This window comes from Bison bison, unplaced genomic scaffold (assembly GCF_000754665.1).
Source record: "Bison bison bison isolate TAMUID 2011002044 unplaced genomic scaffold, Bison_UMD1.0 scf7180017864479, whole genome shotgun sequence".
NCBI lineage: Eukaryota > Metazoa > Chordata > Mammalia > Artiodactyla > Bovidae > Bison > Bison bison.
This window is the reverse complement of record NW_011495039.1, coordinates 5,031,186-5,045,896: the sequence shown is the minus strand read 5'-3', so window position 1 is coordinate 5,045,896 and position 14,711 is coordinate 5,031,186. Positions and strand designations below refer to the sequence as shown.

General features: G+C 42.6%; 2 protein-coding genes across 5 annotated transcripts in view; one reads left to right on the top strand and one right to left on the bottom strand.

Annotated features, from left to right (window-relative positions):
- The window catches only part of BZW2 (basic leucine zipper and W2 domains 2), a 62,559-nt gene extending 52,898 nt beyond the window's left edge, over positions 1-9,661 (bottom strand). Inside the window, exon 1 of one of the 2 annotated variants that reach the window (XM_010862169.1) lies at positions 9,511-9,661. The gene's annotated coding sequence lies outside the window, so the exon portion shown is untranslated. The remainder of the gene's footprint in view (positions 1-9,510) is intronic. The other variant, XM_010862168.1, reaches the window with a different exon arrangement.
- Positions 9,662-9,968: 307 nt separating this feature from the next.
- The window catches only part of ANKMY2 (ankyrin repeat and MYND domain containing 2), a 44,644-nt gene continuing 39,901 nt past the window's right edge, over positions 9,969-14,711 (top strand). For 2 of the 3 annotated variants that reach the window (XR_827234.1, XM_010862165.1), the window contains exon 1: positions 9,969-10,304. Coding sequence is in view for 1 of the 3 variants with exons in the window: in XM_010862165.1 (XP_010860467.1) it covers positions 10,238-10,304 (67 nt within the window). In the remaining 2 variants the exon portion in view is untranslated. Of the gene's footprint in view, positions 10,305-10,327; positions 10,986-14,711 lie in introns of those variants that run through there. The other variant, XM_010862166.1, reaches the window with a different exon arrangement.

Below are 14,711 nucleotides of genomic sequence, written 5' to 3'. Positions count from 1 at the left end.
CCAGGGATGGGGGAGCCTGGTGGGCTGTCATCTATGGGGTCGCACAGAGTCGGACACGACTGAAGTGACCTAGCAGCAGCATACAAACTCAAATTAAAAGGGGGAAAGAAGACCAGAGCACAATTACAAACTCTCATGTATACTTTCTAAAAAAGCCTAAAGATATAGAGAATAACTTCTTTGCATTCACTTATTACACATACACTGTGCTGTGCTAAGTCACTTTAGTCTTGTCTGACTCTTTGCAACCCTGTAGACTGGGGCTTGCTAGGCTCCCCTGTCCATGGGATTCTCCAGGCAAAAATACTGGAGTGGGTTGCCATGCCCTCCTCCAGAGGATCTTCCAGATCCAGAAGTCAAACCCAAGTCTCTAACGTCTCCTGCACTGGCAGACGGATTCTTAACCACTAGCGGCACCCGGGAAGCCCTATCTGGTTCTGGGCAATAGGGATGCAGTGGGGACCAGATAAGATGCATAGATAAGAGGCCTGGTGCTCACTTTCTAGCAGGTGGACTTCTGAGCCAAGCACTGCACAAAATTACCTGGCAGTGTGAGTTAAGAAGGAATGGTCTCCAGTATGTTAAAGTCCATCACATGATGAATTTGAGTTTCAAATTGTGTTTAGTAATGCTTTAACAATTCAATGTATGTTGTTGTTGTTTTTTACTTTTTAACTTATAATGGCTATCCATGAAGCTTGGAACACTTTGAAACCCGAAGAACTAAACCTAGACCCACTCTGATAAGCTTAAGACTCTGATAGACTCTGATAAGACTCTGAGATGTCATGCCACTTGTCTGAGGCCATGCATTCCATTCTAACCTTGGTGATAACAGCAGAGATCAAAGAGGAAAAATCAAACACAGAACAGCCAGGGCCAGAACCCATCAACTGTCTCCTCAGAATGCACTTCCTCCAAAGAACCAACCAAAATTGTAGGGTAACAATTTACACGATCCTTGACGGCAGCTTTTTCATTATTTGCCTTATGGATTTTATGGGTTTAGAGTTAAGAGAGAGTGAAGCATAAATATTAATTTTAATGTCTAGTTCAGCACTTGGATAAACTAAATTAGCATATGTTACCTCCAAAACGCCAAATAGTTCTCTGTGGAGTTCTAGTAAGGACAAATACATTCATCTTTAGCAAGAGGATTTAACAGAAATCCTGACTCTCATGGACATGTAAATAGTAGGAAATTTATGGCTCCCTGGTTTCTGGTACTATGGGAGCCAGTGCTCAACTTGCTTCCTGCAGAGGCTCGACCCTAATGTAAACACCATCTTCACACTCCTCCACGCGGAGAAGTGGCATCCTTTCCTCTAGCCAGCAGCTTCCTCTGTACCAGAAACACGGGCTTCTCCTTCCTGTTTACAATAACCCCTTTCTATTACCTTGTATACTGAGAAGAACGTATGTCCTGTTCTTTTTTTTTCTTAGAAATGGTCACAAATCCAGGAAGCCATAGAGGCTGGTTTGAAAACCATTCAAGTCTTTTGTGTGAATATGTGAAAAAGGATGACAGTAGAATATTATAAAATTGCATACCTCGCAGTGGCTTATGATAAAGTCTCCACAGTGCGAAGAGTTAATATTCATTACTGTTACCCTTCTCTGCCCAGTGGTTGTCTTCAGATTTACTTAGTACTCCTCAAAATAACAGTGCATCTAACAATTATTTTCTGAAAGTCCTCATCTAACATAAAAATAAGTTGGATTATGAGAAGAGGAAACATAATTCTACATCTCTCACAAATTTGTTATTATTGTTTTCCTATTAATACATCATTTCTGTAATTAAGATAATTAAAGATAACAAAACAAAAAATACCAAAGGCTACCCCTCCAGTTAAAAAATCAGGCAAGAACAATGAAAGCACTCTCTTTGGTGTTTGTCAAAAGAATGGGTCATTCAGTGAGTTATCTAAACCTTTTATTTTCAAAATAGTTTACAAATATGACTATCAGAACATTTTCTGGCACTCTTCACTCATCACATGCCAAATTTAGAACAGGTCAGTTCATTCTAGCTGGTATTTAACTGCCCAAAAGATACTTGTTGAAGAGACCCATGGCCCCAGCACAGAAATCAGAGTGAGCTAAGAATGAAAAATATTCTTGTATACACTGCTGATAGTGGTAGATTTTATATTTTAAAAAATTTAGAAATTATTTTAAATTATCACAAATTTTTTTCCCCAGTAGATATAAAGGAAAAAATGTTGTGGAAACTCCTAATGACAATCACAATCCCGCATTAAAATGATTCACATTAATCTGATTACTAAATCCCTGAGTTGCATCTCTCAGGTTTAACTATTTCAGTCTATTCCATTCGTCAATAAAAGTAGGAAAAAAATCAGAACAATCCAATTGGGAAAAAAATCAGAGAATAAAATTCTTTAAAGGTATTGTATAGATAAAAACAGGTTCCATGGATTATATTTCATTTGCAAAACAAATTTCATAAACAATTTCCTACTCATTTGATTGTCTAGATGTTTTGACTATTGATATTTTAACTATTTTGGATAATTTTGAATCAGTTTGTATTCAAGGACACAATATTCTAATAAGTATATGATTTTTTTCTTCCATTGCTTCATGTCCATTATTAACTTTCCTGCTACCAACAATTCTAAAGATACTGCTTTATAATTTTCAGTTGTCGAAAACATGTGATGTCATAAACTACTTGAGAACAACAACAAACCCAGTGTGCTTTAAAATATAATCTACCACTTCTACGACTTAAAGATTTCTAGTTCTAAGACGGTCAGCCAGAAAATTATAGGCAATATTTATTTTATAAATATTTATGTTATAGTATATTATGGAGTTGTTTTCTTAGGGGTTGTTCTCCCTGGAATGTTTTCCATTTTCTGGCTCACCTGCTCAAATTCACCAATCCTTCCAGACTCTGTTCAGAATCTCATTTTCTCTGACCCTCCCACTGAGCGCCACCCATTCGGGAACCTACACATGTGGACTGTGTTGCTCAGATTAGGCATTGGAGAAGGCTGTTTGAAGGAGGAGCTGAGAAGGATTTGAGTAAAATGTGATGCAGAAATGTGTGGAGGAGGGCACTCTGGGAGCAGGAAACCTGTGGGTGGATAGGGGAATAACCACATTGTTCAAATTAAAGTTGAAAGACTGGAAGGAGCCAGACAGCCACTTGAACAGGCAAAGGACTCTAGTCCTTATTGTGTCAGAGACTGGCAGGTCTCCTAGAGGACACTGGAAGCCTCTTGAAGACAAAGATCACATATATCATTTGGGATTTGCTGAAAACAACAGATACGCACCAAGATCTTTCTTATCAATATACATATATACATGCACATATATATATATATATAAATAATGTTAATCCTGAGATAGTTATTAGAATTATATCTTTTATGAAAGTCTCTCTTGAAAAATGAATCTCTTCCAAAATGTAGGGAGAAGGGCTTATATGAATACTAATTTCTATACAATTTTACTTTAAAATGACTTATTACCTAGGCCTACAACTGTTATTCATCTACTTCTCAACTGTAAAAACAGGGAGAATTGGCCCTAAAAATATCAATTAGTTTTTATATAACACTTTATAGTTCACAGGGCATCCTCAAGAATCCTCAAAGTCACATGTAAGTTTGGTTACCATCCCTGTTTTATATATGAACAAAGTGAAAGCAAGAGAGATTGCCTTGGAAAAGCCACCTCATCACAGAGCCTTGGCTTTGCCACTCTAATTCTCAGGGCTATGGGGCTGTGCTTGGCTGTCTCCCAGGGCTCATCCATAATCATTTCCCACCAGGTCAGAAGAGGCTACTTAATGGGACTGCTATACTCCACAATCAACAGACCAGGAAGAGATTTTACTCAGAGGCTGATGAATGTAGTTTTAAGGGCTGCTTTGTCTGCTAGGTTGTTCTAAAAACCCAGCAAAAGATAATCAGATAACAAGACGTAAAAACACCGATTTTCTACCTTAAATGTATTTATTGGGAAGGCAAACACTACCTTTCCCTTCTGATGCAGAAATAGCTTTCTATTTTTAATTATTGCAATTGCTTTACTATACTCAGAGATAAAGAGGCAGCAGCCTAGAGTTTTAAATTCCACAGTGACCTAGCTAATATAAATACATATGAGTTGAAGTTGGAAGCACCCGAGTGTGTACTTCAACATGACCTGGCAATGAGACTGGATTGGCTGCATTGCCTTAGATATTGTGAAGGCTTGGCTTTAAAGCTTAACTAAATATGCTTTAAAAACCTTTCCAAAAAAAAAAAAATCTGCAAGATTATAAATGATACCAAAATATTTCATGTTGGCCTCTGGATATATTAACATTTCAAAAGTCCAAAACATCATACAAGAAATGTAAACATCAGGACACACAAGTTATAAAGTTTTAGAATTCAGAAAGCAGGTGTCAAAATGAGCATTTAGTTAAGCAAACCCTGAGGACGGGTGTGTCAGGCACACCTGAGTGTGGTCCTCATTTTCCTACACTGAGATATTTGTTCTAACTACACTGATGCTGCTCACAACATTACCAAAGTACTCCTTCTTTGGAAATGTCTTCTGACGTGGTCTATGAGACGGAGAAGAAAATCGGTCTCTCTACTTCATTCATATCTTGATTTTCTCAGTTAAACGAAATACATTTGCACCCCTTGTTCAGACTTGTCTGCAAATTACTCTGTCAGAGTTCAAAAAGGATGAAGATTAACTGACATCAGGATATTCATAAGCCTGTGACACAGTGCTGAGATATGCCACCTACCCCTTCTTCATTCGGGGGAGAAGTTAAAGTGTGACATGAACAGTTTATGCAAATGCATTGTTCACAAGACAATCTTTTGCAGATTTAGGTGTAACTGTTTTAACATTAAATGGATAACTGCATAAGCTAAACTCCAAGAACAGAGAAAGAACATTTGTATCCATATTGCTTTCTTTTTTTTAAAAAACTGAAACAACAATTTCTTAAGAGGCTGTAATACTTCCAAACCTTCCTTTTTATTTCTTTATTTTTTAAAATTTATTTGGCTGCACAGGATTTTACTTGCTACATGCAGGATGCCTTAATTGTGGCATGTGGGCTGTAGTTCCCTGATCAGGGATTAAACCTGGGTCCCCTGCATTGGGAGCACAGAGTCTTAACCACTGGACCACCAAGGAAGTCTCAAACCTTCCTTTTCAAAACTTCATTACGGAAAAATCTCAAAGAGAATAAGTCTAACGAAGTCTATGTACTCACTGCCCAGTTTAAACTGTTAACAGCATGGTGAGTTTTGTCTCATTAATATTCTTACTCAGTCTCTGCCCTCACTGTCACAAAATTAGATTAAAGCCAGTGTTAGAAATAATTCAGTACCCATGTCTAAAAGATAAGGGATATTTTAAAATATAACCATAATATTAGTTTCAGACCTAAAGGAAAATGAAATTCCTTAAGATCATCAAATATCCAACTCAGTCAAGAAGTGTACCTAAGACAAGAGAGTCAAATGTCAAGGAAAACATTACCCCCAAAGTTACAACACTCAAAAATGAGCTATTCCCCTGCAATAAAACACAAACAGCATTCTCTTAAAGCACAGAGTTGGAAGTCAAGGGTTTCAAAGAGAATCCAGGAATGGTTTGCAAAATTTGTAACACGTACACACGAACAATTTTTTTTTTTTTTCTTGGTTGATAGCATTCATCAGAATGTCAAGCAGCTTGAGACTGAAAACATTTAAAGACCTTCTGCCCTTGGTTACGACTATGTGTGCTTAGTGCCACATCACCTCACATTGCCAGGAAGGATTAGTCAAGTAGGGAAATAAATCTACCTAAAATAACTTAGAGATCAAGCTGAATTCAACTCAGTACGCACTGAGCACACACTAAGCGCAAGACACTGGGTCACGGTCTTGAGAAGCAAAAGTAAACTAATACTAGTTAATTTATAGTATAGGAGGAGAATGGGTCAAATAGATTAACAAACGCTGAACTAGAAAGCCGTGGAAAAGGTGCTGGCTTTAGGGTATTTCATGGAGCTCTAGATGAAGCAGCAAAGACGTTAATTTAGGGTTGCGGGGAGGGATCAGGGCTAACAAGGAGATTGGAGAACGTTAGAGGATGTCAGCAATTGTACCAGCAACTCATGAGGAAAGACTGTCCTTATCACCCTTGTTGATGGACAGGAATAAACATGTTTACTGGGGCCTGTACTCCCCTCCTGGATAGGGTAGAAGAAAGTTTCTTGAAAGTTGACACTTGATCAGATCTGGGAAGGAGAGAAACACTTAGTAAAGAGGAGTGTTTTTCCAAGGGAGGTCATTCCAAGAAGAGAGAAAAGCAGGAACAGAGGGGTAGAAGTTACTGGCATGTTAGGGAATCAGCAGTGAGGTGACCTTAGAGCAGAGTATGTGGGAAGGGCTGGCTGACTGGAAATGCTGGCTGGGACCAGAAGTCAGAGCCTCCCAGACCAGACTTGGGCCTCTATTCTGCGGCTCATGGGGAGGAACTGGAAGTAGACCTCCAGCCCAGACCAGAGCCTCTTCTCTGCGGCCCGTGGAGAGCCACCGACAGGTTTTTAAGGGAATCAGTTCTGTCTTTACAAAGTGTGTCTCACCCTTCAGTAGATGATGAGCGCTCACTGTTTATTGGTGGTGGTGCCTTGAATGAGCCGGACGGGAAGCAAGCTACTTAGGAATCCATTGCAATCGGCGGAGAGTCCAGGGTATTAGGAGTAGGCAAAGGGCTGACAGGGACACATATGAGAATTTCAGACATTTCAGACATCTTTTTTTTTTTTCCCCACAGAAGAGGAAAGAAACCAAAGCATCATATAAATTCCATTACACAGTGTGCAAGTGTGTTAGCACACTTTTCATTTGTTTAAAAAAAAGTGGAAATACACCTGCAAGTTATAAACACATACAATTTCTTAATAAAGGTAGGAGAAAAATAGACACTGTGGGTTGTAGGACATGGAGAAAAACTGGGAAGAGGCTGGAGAGTTTTTTCTATCTTTGTCACACTGAACCACATAAGAATATATACTTTCCCCCTTACTTCCAGCCACGTAAATAGAGAATAACGCAAAGAGAAAAGGTTTTGGAGACAGATCGAGGTTCCAGTTTGGGCTGTGATACTTCCTAACTGTAGGGTTGTGGGCAAATTAACTTCTTTTTGTTTCTGTCTTCTTATTTTCAGAAACAGGGGTAATATTGGCTAATTTCTGGGTCATTACAACAACGATTAAACTAATCCTATACAAAGCTTCTGGTGGACTATCTGGTGCTGACTAAATACCCAGTAAGCAGTAGCTGTTTTATTACCAACAAAACTTCTTTGATGTGAACACATTCTTCATACAAAAAAAGTTCCTTGAACAAGTCTGAGGTATGCTCATTAGCCAGTCCTATTCCTACATTCAATATTAACACTGTACAAAACAATGAATGTAACCCATATGATAAACACTACCCATTACATTATCTAGAAATTTAGAATTAACATGTTATTTACATGCATTTCAAGGCAGATGTTAGCTGCTTTATTTCTAGCTGCCTAGATTTACTGAATGAACGTAGTCACAGAGGACTAAATATCAACAAGGCACCAGGAAAACAAGTAATAAGTTGCTATCCTTCAGAAACTGACAACCTCAGTGAGACAAACAGGTGTGACCTTCAAGTAACCGTGGCCCCAATTTGGCAGAAGAGATGGAAATTCTGGCAATGAAGCACCCAATTCTGTAATATCCCTTCAGTTCAGTTCAGTCGCTCAGTCGTGTCCGACTCTTTGTGACCCCGTGAATTGCAGCACGCCAGGCCTCCCTGTCCATCACCAACTCCCGGAGTTCACCCAAACTCATGTCCATTGAGTCAGTGATGCCATCCAGCCATCTCATCCTCTGTCGTCCCCTTCTCCTCCTGCCCCCAATCCCTCCCAGCATCAGAGTCTTTTCCAATGAGTCAACTCTTCGCATGAGGTGGCCAAAGTATTGGAGTTTCAGATTTATAGAATGTTAAATCACCTGGTAAGGAAAGGTTACTCTGTAAGCATTTTCTTAGGTTTGTGGGTTGCTCCTTCATGAGACTGTGTTTTCAATCAGCTGTAACTGTGGCAATAGCAGCATTCTAAGTGTTACAAAAGATGGGTCACTCAAAAGCCTTACTACTTGTTTGAACAGTCACATCATTATTAAAGCATCCCTGAACAAAAGTTTCTTTGTTATACATTGAGTTGAATAATTTCAGACCATTTTCATGTGAGATGTTCTGGCTCAGATTTGTCCCAGCCTGCAGAGATGAAGCCTTAGACAAGAAAACATCTGGGATGGAGGTGGGGTGGGGTGGGGGTTTGTTAAAGGCAGGAAATAAGGGTGAACATCTTCCAGGATTTCAGAAGTGTTAGTGAATGCTTCCAAGAAATGAAGGTGTAAGGCCAGAAGAAAATACATTTCACTTCATATATGGCACAAGAAGGGAGAAAGAGTGGTGGGGAGGGATGCTTAACAAAAAAAAATCTACGTAATCATTCAAATAATTCTCTTGGAAGCAGAAGGGTCTTAGGAGAAACACTAATACTAGACTGTAGAAAAACAGTAAACACTAATTTCTAAACAAGCTTTCACCAATGCTGTAAATATATTATGGATAAGCACTCGGGAGGAATGACTGACTTCATATTAGCAAGCAAGTCTTGTGGCTGAGCCACAGGAGGGTGCACACTTGTATTTATCTCCTAGCTTCCCATAGTGAAAGCTTGAGGTTACATATTACAGTTGAATGAAGGTTGGATTAAGAGGCTAATCTAATGCTATATATAGACAGCAACACCAATTTAATCTCCGCCCCTTCCCCCTCCCCTCCCTATTTCCATAAATCTCAAGATCTGAGTTACAAAGAGACTGGGAACTCTAGCAGAGTGAAGAGGCCCTTCCTCCCCCCTCCCCCTTGACTGTCTCTCCTAAATCAAGTATTAGTGCACATGTAAATTGCTTCCAAACACCCTTTACAGGCACACAGGGCGATCAGATCCGGTTTTCTTCTACAGCTTCCACAGAAGCCGGAGGAGATGACAAGTGGGGGCGAGGGGTAGGTTGCCAGAAGAGACTTATTCTCACATGCTTTCACCTCGCTTGTAATGGGGAGCTCTCCTTTCCTCCCCACCCGTAGTTCAGAGCCTCAACCTTGGTTCCTCCGGAGTTGCATCTGGCGGTGCCACGCACGAGACGCTGTGCACCCGCCACTTCCCACCGCGTGGCCAGCCCCTGCCCGCTCTTGGTCTCTCGGGGCGGCCAAACGTGGCGAGCGGTGGGTCTTTACTCTAGGGCACCGATACGCTGTATAAGCGATCGTAATGGGGTGGAGGGGAGGCTTCCCCACCGAGAGGCAGGAAGCCGCCCGAGCAGGCACATGCTTCCTCCCGGGCAGCTTCGGCCGGAGGGGAAGCTCCCAGTCGGGCTTTGGCTCCAGTGGTCTAAGGCTTCCCGGCTCTCCCCTACCCTACCTGGTTTGCTTCTCACCTGTCCGAGGAGGTAGCGGCGACGCGCGAGGCTGGGGGCTGCGGCGATCCCGGCAGCGGCGGTGGCAGAAGCGGCAGCGGTGGTGGCAGACAATGGAGGAGTGAAGGACAGACACATTGACATCCACACGGAGCTCGGCGCAGCCCCGCCTCCCACGCCGCTCCGCCTCCCAGCCCGCCCCCGGCCCGGGCCGCTCCACTTCCAGGGAAATAAAGGGGGGAGGTTGTATAGCGAGAACCAGGGAGATGCAGGCCCAAGAAGAAATTTTCGAACATAGAAGTTCCAGATAGAGAATTTAATTATTGTGTGCCCTTAAATATCTGAACCGGAAAGAGTGGCTTGGGGGAAACGTGCAAGAAGCTTTTAATTACCCCCCAGTGTTTTTCTCCATTTGGTTTTTCCTCCCCAGGCTCTTCCAATGGGACAGCCTCGCTGCTGCCTCCTGCAGCTCCTCCTCCTTGCCGGGCCAACGAGGCGCGGGGGGCCGGGACTACCGCTGGGCCTACGGAGACCGCCCGCCCGGCTCGCCCGAGCTCGCCCGCTGCTCGCCAGCGCCTGGAAGGAGGAGAGAATTCGAATGCTTCCGCGGTTGGCTACTTAGTGTCTTAGTCGCAAGTTGCCTAATATTGCGGCTGGCTTTCCTAATACAGACACGTCGTTTCTTTTTAGTACTCCCGAAGACACAGAATAGCCGTCAAGCTGGCGGAAGCAATGGTTCACATAAAGAAAGGCGAGCTGACCCAGGAGGAAAAGGAGCTGCTGGAAGTCATCGGAAAAGGTGTGGGTGCTGGGCTGCGACGGGGGCTCTGCCTGCCTGGCCGGGGAGGGGAGGGAGGGGCGTGGCGGAGCCCTTGCCGCGCCCCAGGCCCGGCTGACCCCAGGTTGCGGTTTTCCGAGGTTGACACCCTACCACCGGGAAACAGCGCTCCTCCCTTTGGTCTGGGAAGAGTTGCGGAGGCGGAGAGGTGGGGAGGGAGAAGCGCAGCTGGGACGAGAGCGGAGGTTGCAGACATTCGTCCTCTGAATCAGCTTTTAGAAGGCGGCACCTTTCCGGGCTCCACATCCGATAATAAAGAGCCACGTGGGGGTGGGGCCTCAGAATGTGCATTCTTCAAAACTCCTCAGGTGAATTGACCACAGTCCGCCTGGGCGATAGTGGCCGTAAAGTTTCAGGCTCATAGACGTGTGTCTACAGGGCCATTTCGACTTCCGGGGGCCGAATGATCTGGATCCCTTGGCTGTCTCCGCCCCCTTTTGGGGGGTGGAGAGAGCTCCTAAGGAGCAGGGTTCTTTATAAGGGCACAAAACGACATCTGTAACTTGCCTCATTGAGGCTTCTGCCTGCAAGGCCTCCCTGGCATCCTTCCAGAAGCCCCGACCGCCGCAGAAACTCGCGCGAAAGCGAAGGGGTTGAGGAGGCGTCCACACCGCTTGGCGCTCTGGGCAGGGCTGCGATCTGGTAATCGCTCTCTGCGCGCATTCTCTTCCGTTCTCCGAACGCGAGTCCCAATTCCACCGCTCATGGTACTAAGGAGGGAGACGCAGGCCCCGGGGACGAGCCAGAAGCCATGTGTCCCCTCAGTCCCCCAGCGGATATCCCAGAAGAGTTTATTGCCAAGTCCCGTTACCTGGCAGGGGACAACAGCATGAATACGTTGCTTCGGTACTGTCACCACGCGGGGATGGGGATGCGTGGGAACTGCGGGCGTTGTTCACGTGGCTGTTTTAAGCTCAAGAATGAGCTTGCCCTAGATCGGGATCGGCAGAGAGGCTGGTCATAACGACATAAAAAGCTTCCCAATTTCCAGTCTTTCTAAGTAACATGGCTCAGATCTAGACCTACAGAGAGAGAGGAAGGCAAACTTTATACTGACAAGGAAAGTCCACTCGGAAAAGAGAGAAAAATCAGATTGGAACTCAACAGGTGCTGATGACCTGAGCCCACCCGATGTGACCTCAAGAATTTTAAGTCAGTCACAGCTGTGTGTTTGTCATGATAAGTGTTCTTTGCCCAGAATTTGTGGGCCTTGGAGTTAGTGCAATGTGTTTGTTCAGCGTGGTTCTCGCTGACCTATTTGGCACGCAGTCTTTCTGTTCTGCCTATCTCTGGTTAATTTCTCCGTGCTTTTGGTGGCTCTGGGATTCAGCTCCCCAACCATGTGAGTCTCAGCTCTGTGCCAGGTACAGTGCTGGGCAAAAAAGGAGACAAAGGATCAATTTACAATCCACCTGGGATGCAAATGCTGTTTTTAAGCAGTCCAGGGCTATCACCTTCTCTCAAAAGTGTAAACAAGAGAGCAGTTTTGTAAAGTGGGTCTCTGAAAGGTGTAGATGGGGTGTGTGTGTGTGTGTGTATGTGTGTGTGTGTGTGGGAAGGGGAAAGCTTGGATAAATTACTGAGTGTCCACTAGTTTTTATTTGTAAAGATTAAATGAAACAATTGATGTGAATTTAGCCTGGTTAACCCTGTGATTTTTTTTTTTTTTTCTACTGGGCTCACATTGTTCAACAAATTACGTGGACCCTCTTTCAGCTATTTATTGGGTGCAAGCTGATGAGAAAAGAAGTGTGATGGACTTAGTATGTGATACATTCTTGTCAAGTGAAGGTCGGTGGGACATCACCGTACTCTTCAAAAAGTAATGAGAAAACTGTAGCTGACCTTTACCGACTATTATCATGGGTCTGGCATAATTCTTAGCACTTTAGATCTATCCGTGCATTTAATCTTCATAAGCTAGGAATACAGACTTCTCTGTAGCTTAAAAGGTAAAGAATCTACCTGCAATGCAGGAGATCAGGGTTCGATCCCTGGGTTGGGAAGTTCCTTTGGAGAAGGGGATGGCAATCTACCCCAGTATTCTTGCCTGGAAAATTCCATGGACAGAGAAGCCTGGTAGGCTACAGTCTGTGAGGTCGCGAAGAGTTGGACACGACTGAGCAACTAAGACACACGTAACACTTTACAACATTTTAAATGAGTTAGTATATGTAAAGTATTTAAGATATTGTGTTGGCTATGATTATGGTAAATATGGCAGTCTCTATTTGATAGATAATAAACCAAGGAATTGAAAAGTTAAATAGCTTGCCCAATGTAACACAGGTAATAAGTGGCAGAGCAGAGATATCATCTGGCCCACAGTTGTAGAAACATGGTGGACTTGAAAACAAACTAAACAAAAAAATGAAAAAATGAAATCAACACCATAGCAGTCCATACCATATCTTACTCACTCTGTAAGGTAATTGCATTAAAATATTATCATCTGTCAAGTTAAATTAATTTTAATTGTAAGTGATTTTGTAGTTTTGTGTGCAAGTGGCTCAGGAGTGAAGAATCTGCCTGCCAAGCAGAAGAGAGTGGGTTTAATACCTGGGTTGGGAAGATCCCCTGGAGAAGAAAGAAGCAACCCGCTCCAGTATTCTTGCCTGGGAAATCCCATGGACTGAGGAGCCTGGTGGGCTACAGTCCATGGGGTCCCAAAGAGTTGGACATGACTTAGCAACTAAACAACAATTTGTAAAAAAAATTGTTGGCTTATAGCCGAACAAAGGTCATATAACAGAGCTTTTATTTGTACTCATAAGAAGCCTTTTTTTTTTTTTTAAAGAAGTGAGTACAGTTCTGATATTTTTCCTCCTTTTGGTACATTTCTCGACTTTGAGAAGCACTGGATTAGTCAGTACTAGTCTGTGAAATTAACAATAAATTTCTAGCCAAGTGTGACCTGTCACCTTGGCCAGTCTGAAATAAGCTCAGCAAAGTTTTGAATGTCTCCATCCTGCTAATCACTGCCCTCCAAAAGTTAAGCAGATTGTAAGGGGGACTTATAGCCCAGAGAATACCACATATGGCACTGGACACTTTAAGAACAATTTCTTCTTTTGAGTGAATTCATATGCTTGCTACTCTACAGGTTGTTTATTTGTTGGAATGCCAAGAAGAAGTTCCAGATGAAACTGAGAAGCTGTTTCTCACATATCCATTTAAATTATAGTCACTGACAGCATCCATTTCACAACATTTCAGAAGAGAAATGAAATCACTGAAGCACAGTTTAGTGGCTTATATTACTTGTAGATTGAGCCATTCTTCCAAGTTCTGATATCTTTTTCACTAAACACTGAGGAAGCACTGTTTCAAAATAAATGAAACCTCCTTTAAGAATATAAACTAGAAGGTCTTTCATTACTTATCTTGTTTAGTACTTGAAATCCCTGGAGTCAGTATTGCTGATTTCACGAGAAAGTAATGTACTTTCTTTTCTTTTTCTCCTTTTCCATTATTTGTGTTAAAGGAGCTATGAAACAGGCTTGAACAATAAGGTTTATTCTACCAGTCTTACTGGAGTATAATTTAAGTATGATAAACGATGCATATTTAAAATGCACATTTTTTAAAAGAGAGTTTTGACATAAGTATACATCCACGAAACCTTCACTGCAATCCACACAATGACCAGTTGCGTTACCTCAAAAGATTCTGCATACCTTTTATAATCTGCCACTCCCTCCAACCCTGTCTCTAGGCAACCACTGATAGGTTTCTGTCACTGTTGGTTAAATTTATTTATTCTAGAATTTTATAAAAGTGGAATTATAAAATAAGTACAGTAAATAATCCCCCCCCCTTTTTTTTTGCATGACTTTTTTCACTCAGCATCATGATTTTGAGGTTCATCTGTATGGTACCAACAGTTTGTTTTTTATTTTCTTTTTTTATTCCCCGTGTATAGATGTATCATTATGTGCCTATCTGGTCACACTTAGGGACATTTCAGTTATTTCCAATTTGGGACTGTTAAAAAGATCCTGCTCTAAGGTCCTGTGGAGTTAATACGGTTATTTCTAGTGCCTCTGATACATAGAAAGATTCAGTTCAGTTCAGTCGCTCAGTTGGGTCTGACTCTTTGTGACCCCGTAGACTGCAGCATGCCAGGCTTCCCTGTCCATTACCAACTCCCAGTGCTTGCTCAAATTCATGTCCATTGCGTCAGTGATGCTATCCAACCGTCTCATTCTCTGTCATCCCCTTCTCCTTCCGCCTTCAATCTTTCCCAGCATCAGGGTCCTTTCCAGTGAGTCTGTTCTTTGCATCAGGTGGCCAAAGTATTGGAGTTTCAGCCTCAGCATCAGTCCTTCCAATGAACATCCAGGACTGATCTCCTTTAGGATGGACTGG